This window comes from Chiloscyllium punctatum, chromosome 4 (assembly GCF_047496795.1).
Source record: "Chiloscyllium punctatum isolate Juve2018m chromosome 4, sChiPun1.3, whole genome shotgun sequence".
NCBI classification, from domain to species: domain Eukaryota; kingdom Metazoa; phylum Chordata; class Chondrichthyes; order Orectolobiformes; family Hemiscylliidae; genus Chiloscyllium; species Chiloscyllium punctatum.
Genome location: NC_092742.1, coordinates 11,290,311 through 11,311,638, shown reverse-complemented (window position 1 = coordinate 11,311,638; position 21,328 = coordinate 11,290,311). Strand labels below are relative to the sequence as shown.

At 42.8% G+C, this 21,328-nt stretch overlaps 1 protein-coding gene across 10 annotated transcripts in view; it reads left to right on the top strand.

The window, feature by feature from the left end:
* dglucy (D-glutamate cyclase) overlaps positions 1-21,328 on the top strand; it is a 138,744-nt gene that overhangs the window by 80,520 nt on the left and 36,896 nt on the right. For 8 of the 10 annotated variants that reach the window (XM_072568062.1, XM_072568063.1, XM_072568066.1 and 5 more), the window contains 4 exons: positions 8,385-8,538; positions 11,585-11,783; positions 12,945-13,095; positions 21,190-21,312. In XM_072568062.1, coding sequence (XP_072424163.1) covers positions 8,385-8,538; positions 11,585-11,783; positions 12,945-13,095; positions 21,190-21,312 — 627 coding nt within the window. The remainder of the gene's footprint in view (positions 1-8,384; positions 8,539-11,584; positions 11,784-12,944; positions 13,096-21,189; positions 21,313-21,328) is intronic. The other 2 variants (XM_072568070.1, XM_072568065.1) reach the window with 1 other exon arrangement.

The following is a 21,328-nucleotide window of genomic DNA, read 5'->3' as shown; positions in this document are numbered from 1 at the left end:
GCAGACGCATGTGACTTTGATTTCACCTTTAATGAGGTGCACAGAGACTGTTTGATATATGGGATTAATGTTATTAGTTATTTACATAAATGATCTGGATGTAAATATATGAGGCATGATTAATAGGTTTGCGGGTGATACAAAATTAGGAGGTATCATTGATAGAGGAGGAAGGTAATCAGAAATTATAGAGGGATCTTGTTCAGATGGGGAAGTGGGCTGAGGATTGGCAAATGGAGTTCAATACAGATACGTGAGGTGCTGCACTTGGGAAAGTCAAATGAAAGTAAGACTTATCTAGTAAATGGTAAGGTCCTGAGGAGTGTTGTGGGACAGAGAGACCTAGGAGTACGAGTGCATAGTTCTTTGAAAATGGCATCACAAGTAGACAGGGTGGTGAAGAAGGCATTTAGCCTGCTGGCCTTGAGTGTAGGAGTTGGGATGTTATATTACAGTTGTGTAAGTCGTTAGTGAGGCCACACTTGGTGTATGGTGTACAGTTTTGGTCACCCTATTATAGGAAAGGCATAGTTAAACTGGAAAGAGTGCAAAGAATATTTATGAGCACGTTGTAAGGACTAGTAGGCCTGAGTTATAGGGAGAGGTTGGCCAGGATAGGACTTTATTCTTTGGACCGGAGGAGAGGTGACCTTACTGAGATGTGTAAAATCATGAAGCGCATAGATAGTGTGAAAGCATATCGTCTTTTTCCCAGTGATGGGGAATTGTAAGCTAGAGGGCATAGGTTTAAGATGAGAGGGGAAAGATTTAAGAAGGACCTGAGGGGCAACTTTTTCATGCAAAGCATGGTGCATATATGGAATGGACTGCTAGAGAAAGTGGTTGAAGCAGGTGTGATAGCAACATTTAAACAACATTTGGATAGATACATGGATGGGAAAGGTTTAGAGAAAAATGGACTAAATGCGGGCAATTTGGAACTAGCTGAGTGGGCACCATGGTCAGCTTAGACCAGTTTGGGCTGAAGGGCCCAATGCTGTATTAGTCTATAACTCTAATGATGTAACCATGCAAATGTGCCTCCTAGCTGAAGCCCAGTTGAATTTCAGACAAGCAGTACAACTGGCTTTGTCATTAGAAATTACAGCAAGTGGAGCAAGAGTTGCAGTGTATGCGAGTGGAAGTCGGCATCCTCACGAGGCTCACTGAGCTTGGGGAACACAACATGAGTGAAGACGAGTCAAGGTTTTATGCAAACTGAAGGGTTGGAATCCAAAGCCTCACTCGGAACATATCCAGAACAGAGCGACTCTAGGTCACCCCACAGCAAAACCCAAACGAAGCCAAGCCTCGCCCAAACAGTTAACATTTTCTTCAGGATTTGGGCTAGCAAGCTGTTTTAGTTGCTACTGGTATGAAAAGTCGAATCCACAAAAGAGTCGCATTCAGCCTGAATTGAGTAAGAAAAGTCATAGGCTGGTATCCAGGAAAGTGTACACCCTGGAAAGTCCACCTACATTTGGTTTGGAACGGTTAAGTTGCTTAGCAACATCCAAATCAAAATAAACCTTTGGTTAAATAGTCACTCAGTTCAAATGAAGGTTTATACCAGCACAGCAGTATGAGTGATCGAAGGACCAGTCTGTAACAAAATTTGCTCTGGATTCCAACCCTTCAGTTTGCATAAAACTTTGACTAGACTGAAAACCTTTCCAGTAGCTGGGAATGTTTATAGATTAAGGGTATAACTTTGGTTGCGGTCTTGTATGAGAAGCAGTTGGTTCAGTTACCACTGATTGTTGTAAAAGGCTCAGGCCCAAACCTGATAGGGTGAAATTGGTTGAAAATGGCTCAACATCTTTCAATTAGAAAATGGCTGCCTGAGTGAAGTCCTAATTAAATAATTGAAGGTTTTTCAGGAAGGTCGAGGGACTATCAAAGGAGCCACCTTGCATGTTGACCACGAAGAAATTCCACAATTCAGCAAGGTCCGCCCTGTGCCATTTGCTTTATGGGGAAAAGTAGAGGAAGAAAGCAGAAGGTGGAAGGCAAACGAATCATAAAACCAATACGGTTTGTGGAATGGCAGCACCCATTGTACCGATTATAAAGTTGATGGGTCAGTTTGCCTTTGTGGGCATTTTAAACAAATGATACCCTGCTTCTCACAACTAAATAAATATCCAGTCCTTCGCACAGACAATTTATAAGCAAAACTAGTTGGGGGGGGTGGGGTGTGTCCTTCACAAAACTGGACTTGAGCCATGCGTACCTGTGAATGCGGTTAGATGAGGATTCCCAGAAGTACACTAGAACTAACATCTATTTGTTACAAGACAGCCATTTGGGGTGTTGTCAGCCTGTGCCATTTTTTTAGCGGACAATGGAGAACATTTTACAAGGCCTACCCCAGCTTGCCATTTATCTGGAAGGCGTGCTAATGACTGGGAATACAATAAAGAGCATTTAGAGAACTTGGATATAGTCCTTAGATGTTTCTCCCAGGCAGGCATATGCCATAGAAGAGAAAAATATGTGTTCCAAGCACCAGAAGGAACTTGCTTGGACTACAGAGTTGATAAGACTGGGTCATACCCATTGGAAGATAAAGTGGCAGTGATCAAACATGCCCCAGCTCCCACATCTCAGCTGGAACTTAGGTCTTTCCATGGATTGGTGAATTATTATGGAATGTTCATATGTAACCTGGCCTCCATCCTGGCACCCTTGTAACTGCTATTGAAAAATGGTCAGCTTTGGAAATGATCTCATAGCCAAGATATAACCTTTAGGGAAGTGAAGAAGCAGCTATCATCATCTAAGGTGTTAATACATTATGATCCCAAGCAAGACATGCAATGCCTCCCATGCGGTATCACTGTAGTGTTGACTCACAGATGGCCCAATGGAGAGGAACACCCAATAGTGTTTGCTTCCCAGACTTCGATTGATATAGAGTGCAAATACACCCAGATAAAGAAGGAGGGTATGGAAGTTATCTTTGGCATGAGAAAGTTTCACTAATACCTTTACGGACATAAATTTGTAATAGTAACAGACCACAAACCCTGGCAAGGGTTACTCAAAGAGTGCAAAGCCATACCACCCATTGCTTCAGGTTGAGTTCAGCAGTGGGCTCTCATTCTAAGTGCATACAGTTACAAGTTGGGAAACTGTCCTGGAGGCTACGTTGCAAATGCAGATGCCATTAGCTGCCTCCTGCTGCCACATCTACCACTGGTGGTGCCAACGCTGGAAGACTCCACTTTGGTTTTAATACTTTTGGACACGGTTCTGGTCACCTCTGACAATATCAGGCTGTGGACTCAAAAATTTCTGGTTTTGGCAAAACTAAAACAGCTGGTGGTGATGGGAGAAACAAAAGGGCCATCACAATCAGAATTAAAACCTTTTCATCCAGCGAGGTCGGATCACTGTAGAGGATGGCATTTTATTGTGGACAGCAAGAGTGATTGTCCCAAGCAAAGGTCGATGCCAGCAAATGGCTGAACTCCACCAGGCTCATCCAGGGGTGTCCAAAATGAAGATGTTGGTGTCCAAGATTGGATGCAGACATAGCCACATTGGTGGGGCAATGGCCAGAGTGCCAATAAGGACAGATGTTACTGCCAGCAGTTTCCCTACATTCGTGGGAATGAGCAGGTAAACCTTGGACTTGGTTACATGTCAACTGTAGTGGCCCTTAATGGCTCAACATTCTTCATCATTGTCCACTCAAATTGGTTGGATATGCATAGAATTCATTCGTCAAACAAAGGGGCAATGATAGAAAAGCTGTGAACTTCACTTGCAATACACAGGCTCCTGGAAGTGTTGGTCACAGACAACAGGCCATCATTTACTGGCAGGAGTTTGAATATTTTCAAAAATTGAATAGCATTCGGCATATAAGGACAGCTCCATACAATCCATAGCCTGATGATCTGGTGGAAAGAGCAGTCCCAAGTTTGAAGGCAGAAATAAGAAGTAGTTTACAGCTTCATTGATACAAACTGTCCCGGTTCCTATTTGATTATCAGACCACTACAGGCATAGCTTTCGTAGACTTGATAATGCAGAGAAGACTCTGGATCAAGTTAAATCTGATCTTCCTGAACATGGGAGGGGGAAGGGTGAAACGGCGTCAGGAACACCAATGCCAGATGCAAGATCCCTCTGAGTGAGAGAAACAATTTACTTCAGGATGAGGTTTGGTGCTGAAACCATAGAATAGCACTGCGTGGATAAAAGGCATGGTGACATGATTCCATGACATACAAAGTTCTGGTAGATCAGGTGGTCCTGAACAAGCATATGGACCACATGAAAGCTGCAAACTTGTAAACAGGGCGGGCACAAAACATTCACAGCCGCTCAGAACAGCCGGAAAGGCTGTTGGAAGCCATGGGATACCTCTTTTGTCTAGCATCAAAGAAACCTCCAAGTATGAGATGGACACAGTGGATGTCGCAGCCTCTCCGTCTTTATTACCTGAAAAAGAGGATGAATTTCTTCCAAGACACACCAGGCTCAAGAGACAGGCTCCAATCTGGTACATGTGGCCTGTGTCCGAGGCTGAGTTGAAGGAACCAGATCTGGTGTGATAACGCTGTAGGAAGGGCTACAAGAAAAAGAACAGGCCTACATCCCCTGACTTAGAAAGGGAAGGATGTCCTAATTGTAATGAAATCAGCTATTTTCAACTCATAGAATGTGAGTTCCCTGATTGGGATTGTTTACACTGTCAAATCAGGGAGCCCTGGATGACAGATATAAACAGACATGTCATACGTTCTGTAGCACTCTGAAAGATGGCTCTAAGGAAGCCGGACCAGTATGAAGTATTATGCGCATGTGAATAAAGGGTGACTTGGTGATGAGATACCTACCTCTGTGGAGTTATTTCAAGGTTCATATTATTCACAGATAAATTCACTTTTTAAACTCCTTCAATTAAACCAGTTCTGAATCTCTGATGCTTGCGTGCTATTCCTGGTTTTGATACTGACCTGACATGAAAATGAGAAATGCTGTCAATATAAGAGTCAGGGGAACCCTATGTTAATACAATCCAGTTTTCACAGGAGGCTTTAACTTCACTGGCAGAAAGGATTCGTGATTGTGGATACTCTTATAACTGTGCTTGGGGGACTTATGCCCACCTCTTTCCTTGCTCCATCTTGTGTGATATTGTATGTTGACTTCATCTCATTACAACAGAGAGGCAGAACAATAGGGAAACGTTATCAATTACATTCACAAGAGTATCTATTTTGTTTTGTAAGATAATAGTTACAGCATCACAGATTTCTGCTTGATATGTTTTAATTGTATCTAAATCAGGGAGAGGTCCATTTCATAGTCAGTCTATAAATCAATATCTCGGGTAAACAGTTGCAGAATTGGATCTTCCTGCAACATTTTCCTCGTCTTATACATTGCATAATGTGGGATGTTGCTTTCCTGCAAGTCATCATTTTCACCTTGCAGTTTTTAGTTTTACTGATTCCTGCAGCTTTTTTTTATCCATCTGTAAAACAGCAAATATGAGTGTAGGCTGCAGTCAGATCAGCCATGATCTTATTGAATGGCAGGGTGAGTTTGAGGACTGAATTACTTACTCCTCTTAAAAATGTCAAGAAGGTACGAATTGTTTCTCATCTCTATCCAATATGCTTCTATCTCCTGGTTTCCGGAACTTCGATAATCTCTCTTGATTGTGTTAATACCATCATTAATCAACAGAATCACACATTCTCCTTTTTCTAGCTTCCTAACTTTGTAAATGTTGTATGCTCTTCAATATTCAGGTTCCAATGTATGGTATCCTGTAACCATATCTCAGTAATGGTATAAGATTGTAGGTAGAGTAAATGGAAACAAGCACCTGTTCATTCTGTGCATTTTGATGGAGAGCCTTTGGTTTTCTTCTTTATTATGTTTGTAACTTCTAGTCTTATTTGTTGATTGACTCATAGATGTGCTCTCTGTCCCTTTCTGTCATGGCCTGTTTATCATTTCCATTTTATTATATTTCTCTCCTGCCTTACAACCTCTTTAATTAACCACATCTTCCTAGCTGTGATCATTTGTTGATATTATACCTGAGAATCCTCTCTACTTCTCTAGTTATGCAGTTTATTAGAATATAATCCTGGTAAGTGTGAGATGCTACCCTTTGGGAAATTTAATGTTAAGTAAAAGTATACAGTTAATAGAACAAAGAACAAAGAACTTTACAACACAGGAACAGGCCCTTCAGCCCTCCAAGCCTGTGCCAATCCAGATCTTCTATCTAAACCTGCCACCTATTTTCTAAGGATCTCTCTCCCTTTGCTCCTTGCCCATTCATATATTTGTCTAGATACATCTTAAGTTATGCTATTGTTCCTATCCCTACCACCTCCACTGGCAATACATTCCAGGCACTAACCAGCTTCTGCGTGAAGAACTTTCCACTCATATCTCCCCTAAACTTTTTCCCCTCTCACTTTGAACTCGTGACCCCTCGTAATTATGTCCTCTACTCTGGGAAAAAGTTTCTTGCTATCCACCCTGTCCACCTCTCAATCAGGACCCCCCAATCTCCTCCTTTCCAATGAAAATTAACCTAATATATTCAACCTGTCCTCATAGCTAGCACCCTCCATACCAGGCAACATCCTGGTGAACCTCCTCTGCACCCTGTCCAAAGCATCCACATCCTTTTAGTAATGTGGCAACCAGAACTGTATGTAGTATTCCAAATGTGGCCGAATCAAAGTCTGATCCAACTGTAACATGACCTGCCAACTCATTTACTCAATATCCCGTACAATGAAGAAAAGCATGTTGTGTGCCTTCTTGACCACTGTACTGACCTGCATTGCCACCTTCAGGGAACAATGGACCTGAAAACCAGATCTCTCTATACGTCAATTTTCCCTAGGACTTTTCATTTACTGTATAGTTCGTTCTTGAATTGCATATTCCAAAATGCATCACCTCGCATTTGTCCAAATTGAACATCATCTGCCATTTCTTTGCCCAACTCTCCAATTCTATCTATATTCTGCTGTATTCTCTGTCCCCTTCAGTATCGGCTACTCCACCAATTTTAGTGTCATCTGCAAACTTGCTAATGAGGCAAGCTATACCTTCCTCCAAATCATTTTATGTATATCACAAACAACAGTGCTCCCAGCACGGATCCCTGTGAGACACTACTGGCACAGGTCTCCATTTTGAGAAGCTCCCTTCCACTACTACTCTCTGTCTCCTGTTGTCCAACTAGTTCTCTATCCATCTAGCTTGAACACCCTGGACCCCATGCAACTTCACCTTCTTCATCAGCCTACCATGGGGAGCCTTATCAAAAACCTTACTAAAGACCATGTATATGACACCTAAACCATGCTGCCTATCACTGATAAGCCCATTTTCTTCCAAATCGTTATATATCCTATCCCTTAGTATCTTCTCCAGCAACTTCCCTACCACTGATGTCACGCTCAGAGGTCTGTAATTACCTGGATTATCCCTGCTACCCCACTTAAACAAACGCACAACATTAGCAATTGTCCGGTCCTCTGGGACCTCCCCCGTGTTCAGGGGATGCTGCAAAGATATCTGCTAAAGCCCCAGCTATTTCCTCTCTTGCTTCCCTCAGTAACCTGGATAGATCCCATCCGAACCTGGGGACTTGTCCACCTTAATGCTTTTTAGAATACATGGCAGAAATGGCAGGACCCTGAATAGCATTGATGTACAAAGGGATCTTGGGGTTCAAGTCCATAGCTCCCTGAAAGTAGCCACTCAAGTAAATAGGATGGCAAGGGAGGCATATGTTGTGCTTGCCTTTATTGGTCGGGGAACTGAGTACAAGATCCAGGATGTCATGTTGCAACTTTATAAGATTTTGGTTAGGGCACACTCAAGAATATTGTATTTAAATTTGACATCACATTACAGATAGGATATGGAGGCTTTGGAGAGGGTGCAGAAGAGGTTTACCGGGATGCCTGGATTAGGGGGTATTAGCTATAAGGAGAGGCTAGAAAAACAGGTTGATTTCTCTGGAGTGGTGGAGCTGAGGGAAGACTTGAAAGAAATCTAGAAAATGATAAGATGCGTTCATAGGGTTGAAGGTCAGAATTTTTTTAAGGGACTTTTAGATAAGCACATGAATATACAAGGAATGGAGAGATATGGCCCAAAGACAGGCAAAAGGGATTAGTTTAATTAGGCGTCATGTTCGGCACAACACCATGGGACGAAAGGCCCATTCCTGTGCTTATGTTCTACATTCTTTCAACAGATGCCAGTTTAACTGGTTCAATTTGTTTGCTGCATATGAGAAAATTCAGTCCAGCAAGTTTGCTGCTTACTTGGTATTTTGGAAGGTTTGGCTGTTGGAGATAATTCCTCATCTTTATTCACAAAAGGTTTCAAGCAAGCCAACATTGTGATATTGGACAAGAAATTTGCTGATGACTTCGAGCAATTTTGCTTGGCAAATAGCGGACCACTACCATTACTGTACAGGAGTAAACCCGGCGAGTGGAGTTCTCCACCACTCAGCACCAGTTCTGATATCAGGTAGATTCATAAACACCTTGTCTTATTTCTGTGCTCTAAAGTGTTTGGACTTGACTCCAATTTGGTAATAAATAATCTATGTTGTGTTTGACCCAAGGATATCTGTTGAAGCCCTAGATATTTCCTCTTTTGCTTTACTCAGTAACTTGGATAGATCCCATCTGGACCTGGTGACTTGTCCACCTTAATGCCTTTTAGAATACATGGCAGAAATGGCAGAACCCTGAACAGCATTGATGTACAAAGGGATCTTGGGGTTCAAGTCCATAGCTCCCTGAAAGTAGCCACTCAAGTATTTAGTAATTGTGGATCTACAATAACAAAATGCAGGTATTTTGACATGTTAGCAACAGATCAATAATTTCCCTCCAAGACATTACTAATAAATGGATGTCACCACCCAATACAGCCCTGAACCATGCCAACCAGAAGGACCTGGCCCAGTCAGCTGATTTCAGCCTTGGAAAGGAATTGGATTATTTCAAATAACATTATGTCCCAGGTCAGGAAGAGACAGGCAGGAAAGCTTTTCTAAAGAAAGACTGCCGAGATTGCTGCTCATAATCTTAATTTGGTGACTCCTGCTGGAAGGGAATAGGGATGGTAATTTGGTCAGTTGTGATACCTTTCAAAGTCTAGTAGCCAACCAACACTAACAGGCTCACAAAAATGCAGTTTGGGAATGTGCTCAGCCCCTCTGAAATTATAAACTAACCATAGTTGATCACCTTCAGGAAAATAACAGAAAAAAAAATCAGGGGAAAGGGAAAAAGCAACTGGAACCTTCCTTAGTCTAAACTGAGATAAATCAGTGGTATATTAACCTGTAATTAAACTCTCTGATTGTTTCTTGCAATTCAATCGACATTAACATAGGTGGGTCATTTATAGTAACTTATCAACAGTAAAAATATTTCACATTTAAATCCACATGACAAATTCCAAAAACCAGACACATTAATCTGGGATTAAAGAATTTTTTAATGTTTGATTCCTTTACTTTTTTCAGACAAACTACTAAAGAATAGTCCGTTGATTTAGCTGGCAGTATCATTGGAGTTTGACCCTAAATCAGTTAAGAACTCCAGTCAAAGGAGAATATTGTTATTTACTTAAAATGTCAGGCCAAAGGTTCAGCCACTTAAGATATCAGGAGATCCAGCATTCAAAATCAGCCATGGCTCAGTTGATAATACACACAGAGAATACAGGTTTGCTCATTCCCTTAGCTTATGCCCACTTCCCATTTATCACCAGCCTCCTCACAGTTCACAGTACTCTAAAGTTTTGTTGCCTGTATTTTAAAATGATAGCCTGTTTGCACTAATATAAGTGTGTAATGTTGGTCAAGCAAAGCAACAATACCATGTACTAACCCGGGGGTATCTCACTGTATACCTTTCTGAGGTCTGGAAAGCAGAGGTTTACCACTACCCCAGTGTTATACCCATGCTGCCAATGTTCTTTTTAACCTATGCAGTTCAGCTTTTCTGACAATCCTAAAATGACACTTTACCCTTTTGGAGTCAATATACCCCTCATCAAGCATTGAGTTTTTTTAAAGAAATAACAATGAAGTAAAGTTATTAGTGATTAAATGTTGTGTCAAATACACTAAAATAAGCATCAATAAATTTGAAAGATAAGTTATTGTTGAATTGGCTATGGGATATTTCTCGAATCAATTTGCAACACCAAAGAAATTATGTAACTATAAACTGAATTAAAGCAACATACTGTGGTTGCTGGGTGTCTGAGATGCAGTAGATCTAGCAGCATCCATGGAGAGAGAAAACAGATTTAGTGTTTTGAGCCCAGTATAACTCTTCTTTAGAACTAAAAGATGTTGAGAAATGTTTCTTTTTATATACTTTTGACAGAAGTGGAGGAGGAGTAAGGAAGCAGATGGCAGAGAGGCCCAGGACAAAAGATAAAAGGGTTGTTGATGATGGTAAAAGAGAAAAAGATGTAAAATGGGTGTCAGCTAAGGTGTGAAAGAGAGCAAATAGGCTCTTCCTACAAAGAGTGAAGAAAACAAGACACAAGCAAGATAGGGCTGGGTAACGGTTGGGGGTAAGTGGAGGGGAGGGGTGAAAAGTAAGAAAAATAGAGAGCAGACATAATGTGGTCAGTTTTGAAAGTTATGGCATTCACTGCTGAGACCTCGAGGCTGTAGAGTTCCTAAGTGGAAAATGAGGTGCTGTTCTTCATTTGAACATCACAGCAAGCCCATGACTGAATTGTTAGCATGATAGCAAGGTGGATTATTGAGATAGCGAGCAACTGGGAGGTCAGGGTCATTCCTATGGACAACACAGGTGTTCTGCAAAGTGGTCTTACAGTCTACATTTTGTCTTGACAATGTAAGGGAAAGGACATTGTGAGTAGTGAATGCTGTTAAGTCAAAATCTGAACTCAATCCTTCAAACACCCTGGGCAAGATTGAGTTTCTATCCTTTTTCATGTTCTTCCTCGAGAGTGCAGGCTCTTAAAACCAAAAGCTATATTGACCTGAACATTAATTCAATACAGAGGATGGAGGGTTGATCTAATTGAATTGCTAAGGTGATTAGAGAAGTTGATGAGTTCGATAGAATCTATTAGATCTGGTGCTAGAATCCAAGTGACAGAATATAAATTTAAATTCAGACATAAACCATTCAAGAGTTAATATGCATTTCTGGAAGAATTGTGGAAAAATCTACCCCAAAGAGTTATTAAAGCAAAACAATACTGTGACTGATCCATGTTCTTCTGTCAGATTATCCAGAGATGTGGAACTAAAGGGTAAATGGAGTTACGGTATGGAACAGTCATGATCCAGTCGACTAATGATATAGGTTTAAGGGACTGAACAGGCTACTGCTATACCTGTGTCCTCACTAATGACTTAACTCAATGACTTTGTTGCTCTTTTCAAAGTTGGTGTTTTGTATTGGAGCCTCAACCCTTCCCAGAGCAATCCACCTACTAATTTAATTCATTTAATAGGACTACTTGAAACAAAAATATTGAAATAAACTCTAACATTACAATTTGGCTTTAGAACTGATTGCCCACAGTACATCAAATATGAGAGAGGAAACATCGCAGGCAATCTGAGCAGCCTCGTAGAATACACTGAGCAGTTAAAGGACATGGTTACATTTTACCTGGGATGCAGCTTTTCCTTTGAGAGCGCTCTCCTCAAGGCTGATATTCCAGTAAGAAACATTGAACAAGGACGCAACATCAGTGCTTTCAAGGTAGGTTAAAGGTTATTCTTTCTCACACTTTATGTTAAATTAATTAGTACTTGTTGCTCATGATGTTAGATAGGAGAAACTAGTAGAACAGTTGATGTTACGAGAATAACTTGTCACTGGACTATTAATGCACAGGCCCAGACCAGTAATGTGTAAGACAATTGCTACACATTGTCAAAACTTCTCTTGATTGTACGCATCAAGACAGTTCATAAGAAATACCAATGTAAAGGGAAACAACATTTATATTTTGTGAGTGGAGATTGCTGATTGGTTGACAAGTGTATTTTGATTGGTAGTGGCACTGCCATGACAAATGCACCAGTTAGATGATGACTGATAGCCAACTGACATGTTTTGTTTATGTTTTAAACAAGGCAAAGTGACTGTGGTCAAGACACTGCCCTGGGAAATGACCCAGAGAATGTCTATTAGCTATTTCATTGAGTTAAAACAGGTGCAGTTCTTTCTGTTCACAAAGAAGATGGCTGTATTTGTTAATAAACAAACAAAGAGCTGGTGGAAATCAGAAAGAAAATTAGAACTTACTGGGAAGGGTCTGAAGAAGGGTCATTGGGTGCAAAATGTTATCTCTGCTTTTTCTGTATAGAAGCTGCCAGACCTGCTGAGTTTTTCCACAATTTCTGATTTTGTGCCTATGTATTAATATACATAGCATCCGGCACATGCAAGCACACTAGACTGTGAACCCGACTGACAAACCTAACTTGATTGTCAGCCTGACTGCTGAGAAGCAAGCCTTACTCCATGTATTCCTCTTACAGGTGTGAACTATCCCAACTCCATGCAGCCGACCATAGTCTGTTGGTTCGGTATTAAAATATTGGCACGATAACTGAACAGGCAGCAGACTTCATTGTATTTCCTGTTGCAATGAATCATTATTAAAACATTGGACACCTGACAGCTGGTCAAGGGGGATTAAAGGCCTCTGGCCAAGATTAGAACAGGTTAGGCAGTTGTGTGAAACTGTAGTATGTGGTTGCACATATGTCCCTCTTGATGTTGCTCACTTGTATCCTATGAAATCTTGTGCCCTGTGCTGGCAAATCAAAGATTTTATTTCCTGATGGCAAAACCATTTAATGTTATTTCTGTTTCTTCACGCTGCACCCCACCCCCTCCCCTTGGCTGCGGCAGACATCTATTCCATGTGTCAGTGTTGGTGGTTTCCAGTGTAACATGGTGGTCACTATGCGACCTATCCCTGTGGACAAGCTTGATGCAGTTGTGCAAGTAACTCATCGCATGAAGGATGCCCATGGTGCCCCTGTGCACATCGGCCATCCAGGTAAGATTCAGAAGAAGAGTGTTACTGGATCAAAATATTAATTTTGTTTCTCTCTCCACAGATTGTGCCAGACCTGCTGAGTTTTACCAGCACTTTTTTAGTTTCAATTTCACATTGCATTTTCACCCGAAGAAAGAATGCAAAAAGGGCTGACTTTCCTGTTCTTGATTTTGGGACCTAAGCTTAGAAACTGGAAAAGGCCAATCAGCCCCTAGAGCCCATTCAATTATTCACTGAGGCCTTGGCAAACATATATCCTAATAACACCCACTCACCCTGGCTCTACATCGCTAATACCCAGTTGTCAAAAATCTATTGATATCTGTTGGTAGTTGCCTATGCCTGAATATGACAAAATGACTATTAAGGTTTTTTTTTAAACTGATGTAGACAATCAAAGAAAATTTTAGAATTTCATATAGCTCAAATCATGGCCTTCACAGACAGATAACAAAATGCCTCTGAGTCTTAGTAAGCTGGGACTAGAATTCAAGTACTGAAAAATGTATTGCTGGAAAAGCGCAGCAGGTCAGGCAACATCCAAGGAGCAGGAGAATCGACGTTCCGGGCATAAGTCCTTCTTCAGGAATGAGGAAGGTGTGCCAAGCAGGCTAAGATAAAAGGTAGGGAGGAGGGACTTGGGGAAGAGGCGTTGGGAATGTGATAGGTGGAAAGAGGTTAAGGTGAAGGTGATAGGCCAGAGAGGTTGGGAAGAAGATTGCAGGTCAAGAAGGTGGAGCTGAGATAAGGTGAGGGGAGGGGAAATGAGGAAGCTGGAGAAATCTGCATTCATCCCTTGTGGTTGGAGGGTTCCTAGGCAGAAGATGAGGCGCTCTTCCTCCAGGCGTTGTGTTGCCATGGTCTGGCGATGTAAGAGGCCAGGGACCTGCCTGTCCTTGGCGGAGTGGGAGGGAGAGTTAAAGTGTTCAGCCACGGGGCGGTTGGGTTGGTTGGTGCGGGTGTCCCAGAGGTGTTTTCTGAAACGTTCCGCAAGTTGGCGGCCTGTCTACCCAATGTTGAGGAGACCACATCGGGTGCAGCAGATACAGTAAATGATGTGTGTGGAGGTGCAGGTGAATTTGTGGCAGATATGGAAGGATCCCTTAGGGCCTTGGAGGGAAGTGAGGGGGGAGGTGTGGGCGCAAGTTTTGCATTTCTTGCGGTTGCAGGGAAAGGTGCCGGGAGTGGAGGTTGGGTTGGTGGGCCGTGTGGTCCTGACGAGGGAGTTGTGGAGGGAGTGGTCTTTCCAGAACACTGATAAGGGAGGGGAGGGAAATATATCCTTGGTGGTAGGGTCTGTTTGGAGGTGGCGGAATGACGAAGAATGATACGATGTAGCTGGAGGCTGGTGGAGTGGTAGGTGAGGACCAGTGGGGTTCTGGTGGCGATTGGAGGGGCGGGGTTCAAGGGCAGAGGAGCGGGAAGTGGAGGAGATGCAGTGGAGAGCATCGTCAACCACGTCTGAGGGGAAATTGCGGTCTTTGAAGAAGGAGGCCATCTGGGTTGTTCGGTATTGAAATTGGTCCTCCTGGAAGCAGATGCGGCGAAGGCAAAGGAATTGGGAATATGGGATGGCGTTTTTATGGGGGGGCAGGGTGGGAGGAGGTGTAATCTAGGTAGCTGTGGGAGTCGGTCGGTTTATAGTAAATGTCCGTGTTGAGTCGGTCGCCTGAGATAGAGATGGAGAGGTCTAGGAAGGGGAGGGAGGAGTCTGAGACGGTCCAGGTAAATTTGAGGGGTGAAAGGTGCTAGTAAAGTGGATGAACTGTTCAACCTCCTTGTGGGAGCACGAGGTAGCGCCGATACAGTCATTGATGTAGCGGAGGAAAAGGTGGGGAGTGGTCCCAGTGTAGCTGCGAAAGATGGTCTGTTCCACATATCGGACGAAGAGGCAGGGACCCATGCGGGTGCCCATGGCTATTCCTTTGGTTTGGAGGAAATGGGAGGATTGGAAAGAGAAGTTGTTCAGAGTGAGGACCAGTTCAGTCAGTCAAAGGAGGGTGTCAGTGGAAGGATACTGGTTGGGTCGGCGGGAAAGGAAGAAGCGGAGGGCTTTGAGGCCTTCGTGATGGGGGATGGAGGTGTATAGGGACTGGATGTCCATGGTGAAGATAAGGCATTGGGGGCCATGGAAGCGAAAATCATGGAGGAGGTGGAGGGCGTGGGTGGTGTCCGAATGTAGGTGGGGAGTTCTTGGACTAAGGGGGACAGGACCGTGTCGAGGTATGCAGAGATGAGTTTGGTGGGGCAGGAGCAGGCTGAGACAATGGGTCGGCCTGGGCAGTCAGGTTTGTGGATTTTACACCCCAATCTTTACATTGCTGAGGCTAAACGCCAGCCCGTGGATACCTCCTCCTACTGCCCCCTTGACCATGACCCCACCTCCCACCACCAAACCATCATCTCCCAGACCATCCATAACCTCATCACCTCAGGGGATCTCCCATCCACCGCCTCCAACCTCATTGTCCCACAACCCCGCACCGCCCGTTTCTACCTCCTGCCCAAAATCCACAGACATCCTTGAAGAAACTTTTCTCTCTATCAGCAAGAAGATTAGAACAACAAAAGGTATTAACAAGGTAATCTTGTAAGAACACCGAGAGACAAATAATATAGCAGGGGGAGGGGGGTAGTGGGCAGAAATAATTTTGAAACAGTGTCACTATGATTTTGAGAAATAAACAACTGCCCAATTGCAAGTTGGATAAGAGGAGACCTGCTCCCAAGATGGTTAGCTTTGTCACTGAATTATAGTATTAGGTTTAACTGTGTATAATGTTATAAATAACTTTATATTAGAGCTGAAATATCCAAATATTATAATAATTGTTTGCAATTAACATCCTTTTTAATCTTTTGTACTAAGATGAGTAAGGGATATGAATTGCATGACTGAATTTGTGAAGTCATTATTAATAAGCAAGTAATTGATGCAACTGACATATGTCTAGGAAGGGACATAAAAATTGGTGTTGGAATGTGGTCAAGAATTGTAAGAGCCCAAGGACAGTCGATGGGGGTCTGGCAAATACCACGAAATGTTGGGAGGACCTAATGTGACCATCATGAAGTTGTCCATCATCGATTTTGTATTCACAGAATTTCATGTTTAGGTTAGAGGGGGTATAGTAAACACTGATGTAAATGTTGCATGTAACCATTATAATGCAGTATGTATAAATATCGTGTACTTTAGTGGGAAAGGTAGAATGTCACTGACCTCCAGTCTGAGCTGTAATTCAGGGCTTCACATGAAAGCCACATTCAGAGCAGTCTCTGTCCTCTCCCACAAATGTGGTAAAGGAGCTCCGAATGATTATTGATTGGTGCTACTGAACACAGGACTCGTATCTATTGCTTCTTGCATGGGAGTTTCAGTCTTCTTTCATTTATGTTTTGTTGATAGGACTCTCAACCAGTTCTCCTGAATGATCTGTTTTTGATTTTAAGTTTATGTCTTCTGTGTCCTAGACTCACCAGCCAGTGGGATAAGTTTCAATATTATACGAAATTTCACATTTTACTATGGTTCAGGAAATGTAAACCTAGTTTGTGTAATCTCATTCCGTAAAGAGCTGAATTCCAGAGGTGAGGAGACACTGACAGCCCTTGACATAAAGGGCTTATTTGACTGAGTATGGTATCAAGAACCCATAATAAAACAAAAGTCAAGGAATCAGGGAAAACTCCAAACTGGTTGGAGTCATATCTGGTGCAAATGAAGATGGTTGTGGTTATTGGAAGGCAGTCATCTCAGTTCCAGGACATCTCATAGGAATTTCTCAGGGTACCGTCGAAAGTCCAATCATCTTCAGCTACTTCATCCTTCCATCATAAGGCCAAAGCTGGGATGTTCGTTGATGACTGCACAATGTTCAACATCACTCATGACTTCTCAGAAACTGGAACAGTCCCATGTCTAAATGCAGCAAGACCTGAACAATATCCAGGCTCCAGCTTAAAGTGACATTTGCATCATACAAATACTAGGTAATGACTGTCTTCAACAAGAGAGAATATGTCCATGGTCCCTTGACATTCAATGGCTTGATCATCACTGGATCCCTCATTTTCAGCAACCTGGGGTTGAACTGAACTAAAGCTGAACTAAATTCATTGATCTTAACAGTGGCTACAAGAGCAGGGCAAAGACTAGGAATCCTGCAATAAGTAACTGCCCTCCTGACTCCCAAAACCTGTCCATCATCAACACGGCTCAAGTCGGGAGTGTGACAGAATACTCCTCTCCTGCCTGGATGAGTGCAGCTCCAAAAACACTCAAGAAGTGTGACACCATCTAGGATAAAGCAGTTCACATGGCACCACATCGGCAAACATTCAGTCCCTCCTTCACCATCAACCTCCAAACAGCAATGTATACCATTTACATGATGCAGTGCATAAATTCATCAAGGATCCTCAAACAGTATCTTCAAAACCCATGATTACTTCCAACCAAAATGACATGGGCAGAATACATATAGGAACACCACACCTGCAGGCTGTCCTCCAAGCCTCTCACCATCCTGACTTGGAAAAATATCACTGTTCCTTCACTGTCACTGGGCCAAAATCCTAGAATTCTCTGCCTAATGACATTGTGGGAAATCAGAAGATTAGGAAGGCTACAAAAATAAACAGAATAACAAAGAGAGAAATAAGGAAGGAGAGAATCAAATATGAACGTAGGCTAGCCAGTAATATTAGAAATGATAGTAAAAGTTGCTTTCAATACATAAGAAACGAGAGGCAACAGTAGACATTGGGCTTCTCCAAATTGAAGCTGGAAGGCTAGTGATGGGAGATAAGGAAATAGCTGAAGAACTTAATAAGTACTTTGCGTCAGTCTTCACAGTGGAAGACAGGAGTAATATCCCAACAATTAAAGAGAGTCGGGGCAGAGTTGAGTATGGTAGCCATTACAAAAGAGAAAGTGCTCGAAAAGCTAAATGGTCTAAAAATTGATAAATATCCTGGCCCGGATGGACTACATCCTAGAGTTCTGAGGAAGGTGGCTGAGGAAATAACGGAGGCATTGGTTGTGATCTTTCGAAAGTCACTGGAGTCAGGGAAAGTCCCAGATGATTGGAAAATCGCTGTTGTAACCCCATTGTTCAAGAAAGGATCAAGACAAAAGATGGAAAATTACCGGTTGATTAGCCTAACCTCAGTTGTTGATATAATTCTATAATCCATCTAAATTCTTAGAAGTGCAGGGTTGGATTAGAACAAGTCAGCATGGATTTAATAAGGGAAGGTCATGCCTGACAAACCGGTTAGAATTCTTTGAAGAGGTAATAAGTCGGTTAGACCAGGGAAACCCAGTGGATGTTTTATATCTAGACTTCCAAAAGGCCTTTGATAAGGTGCCTCATGGGAGGCTGCTGAGTAAGGTGAGGGCCCATGGTGTTCAAGGTGAGCCACTGGCATGGATTGAGGATTGGCTGTCTGACAGAAGACAGAGTTGGGATAAAAGGTTCTTTTTTGGAATGGCAGCCAGTGACAATTGGTATCCCGCAGGCTTCAGTGTTGGGGTCACAGCTGTTCACTTCATATATTAATGATCTGGCTGAAGGGACTGGGGGCATTCTGGTGAAGTTTGCCGATGATACAAAGTTAGGTGGACAGGCAGGTAGTACTGAGGAGGTGGGGAGGCTGCACAAAGATTTAGACAGTTTAGGAGAGTGGTCCAGGAAACGGCTGATGAAATTCAACGTGAGCAAATGCAAGCTCTTGCACTTTGGAAAAAGGAATACAGGGATGGACTGTTTTCTAAATGGTGAGAAAATTCATAAAGCCAAAGTACAAAGGGATCTGGGAGTGCTAGTCCAGGATTCTCTAAAGGTTTACTTGCAGGTTTAATCCGTGATTAAGAAAGCGAGTGTAGTGCTGTCTTTTATCTCAAGAGGGTTGGAAAATAAAAGCAGCGATGTGCTTCTGAGATTTTATAAAGCTCTAGTTAGGCCCCATTTAGAATATTGTGTCAAAATTTGGGCCCCACACCTCAGGAAGGACATACTGGCACTGTCCAGCAGTGATTCACATGGATGAACCCTGGAATGGTAGGCCTAATATATGATGAATGGCTGAGGATCCTGGGATTGTATTCATTAGAGTTTAGAAGGTTGAAGGAAGATCTAATAGAAACTTGCAAGATAATGCATGGCTTAAAAAGGGTGGACACTGGGAAGTTGTTTCCGTTCGGCGGAGATACTAGGACTGTTGGGCATGGCCTTAGAATTTGAGGGGTTCAATTTAGAACGGAAATGAGACATTTCTTCAGCCAGAGAGTGGTGGGCCTGTGGAATTCATTGTCACGGAGCGCAGTGGAGGCCGGACGTTAAATATCTTCAAGGCAGAGATTGATAAATTCTTGATCTCGCAAGGAATTAAGGGATACGGGGAGAGTGCGGGTACGTGGAGTTGAAATGTCTATCAGCCGTGATTAAATAGCGGAGTGGACTCGATGGGCCCAATGGCCTTACTTCCACTCCTATGTCTTATGGTCTATAATGACTACAACTGCACACAATACTGTAGATATGGTCTCACCAGGGCTTTGCATATTTCTGACAAAACTTGTTCTTTATACTTAGAATATTAGCTGTTATAACGAGAGAACTGCTAGCCTTTTCTATCACTTTTAAATCCCTGATTACTGTCGTTTTAATTATGCATATACATGGGTCCTCAAATTCAATTGGTAATTAAAAAGGTAAAGTTGTCATTATCCCACCAGACCATTGGCTGCTCTCTCATTAGAGAAGATGGCCACTAGTGTCACCTGAGTGTCACTGTGCCTCAGGTTAAGTGAAAGGTTCAGAAACATTGTCCTTCATGGTAACCTTAGCCAGTGTAGGAATTGAACCCAATTTATTGATATCACTCCACATTGCAAACAAGCCATCCAGCTATCTGAGCTTTGTAACCCAGATGCATTCTAACCATATGAATAAAAATAGTGTGGAGGAAATTAAATGTCTATTGAAAGCAACCTCCCCACAGCCATTTGAATTATGAATTCTATTCCTGCCCAAGATAATCATTTTTGATTAATGGGTATGCATAGTATCTGCAGTAGATTAAATTTTGAAATTAGCAGTTCAGGCAGCATCCAAGTAGCTTCAAAATCGACGTTTTGGCCAAAAGCCCTTCATCAGGAATAAAGGCAGTGAGCCTGAAGCGTGGAGAGATAAGCTAGAGGAGGGTGGGGGTGGGGAGAAAGTAGCATAGAGTACAATGGGTGAGTGGGGGAGGGGATGAAGGTGATAGGTCAGGGAGGAGAGGGTGGAGTGGATAGGTGGAAAAGGAGATAGGCAGGTAGGACAAGTCCAGACAAATCATGGGGACAGTGCTGAGCTGGAAGTTTAAAACTAGGGTGAGGTGGGGGAAGGGGAAATGAGGAAACTGTTGAAGTCCACATTGATGCCCTGGGGTTGAAGTGTTCCGAGGCGGAAGATGAGGCGTTCTTCCTCCAGGCGTCTGGTGGTGAGGGAGCGGCGGTGAAGAAGGCCCAGGACCTCCATGTCCTCGGCAGAGAGGGAGGGGGAGTTGAAATGTTGGGCCACGGGGCAGTGTGGTTGATTGGTGCGGGTGTCCCGGAGATGTTCCCTAAAGCGCTCTGCTAGGAGGCGCCCAGTCTCCCCAATGTAGAGGAGACCGCATCGGGAGCAACGGATACAATAAATGATATTAGTGGATGTGCAAGTAAAACTTTGATCGATGTGGACCTTTGCAATTCTGAGAGAGTGTGGCCCTCAGCTGAGGCAGGGCTGACTGTAGAGAGGTTAGGTGCCGGCGCATTGCTGCAAGCGTGGAGCGGAGGATCTTGCAAGGATGCCTGCCTTGAAGAAGTTTTCTTCCTCTCTCTACAAGAACCACTAATCCAGAATCTGGTATCCAGCATCTGCAGTCATTGTTTTTACCTCGTAAATTTTGAAATTAATCTACACGTCAGAATCTCAATCTGGAAAAGTGTTAACATTTGTTTTGAACCTTGCATTTGTGTTTTTTAAAACTTTTTTTCTTAAAAATATTTCTCCAGTAAACATCCTACATGTTTATTCAACTAGTTCACTTTACCATCCTCAGGGTTAATTGGAATTGAAGACATGCTAAACCCAGATTTCGGAGATGCAGTTGAAGCACATGGTGGTGATGTTCCAGTCTTCTGGCCCTGTGGAATTACTGCATCAGAAGCTATTAGGAGCTGCAGTAAGATTCAGAGATA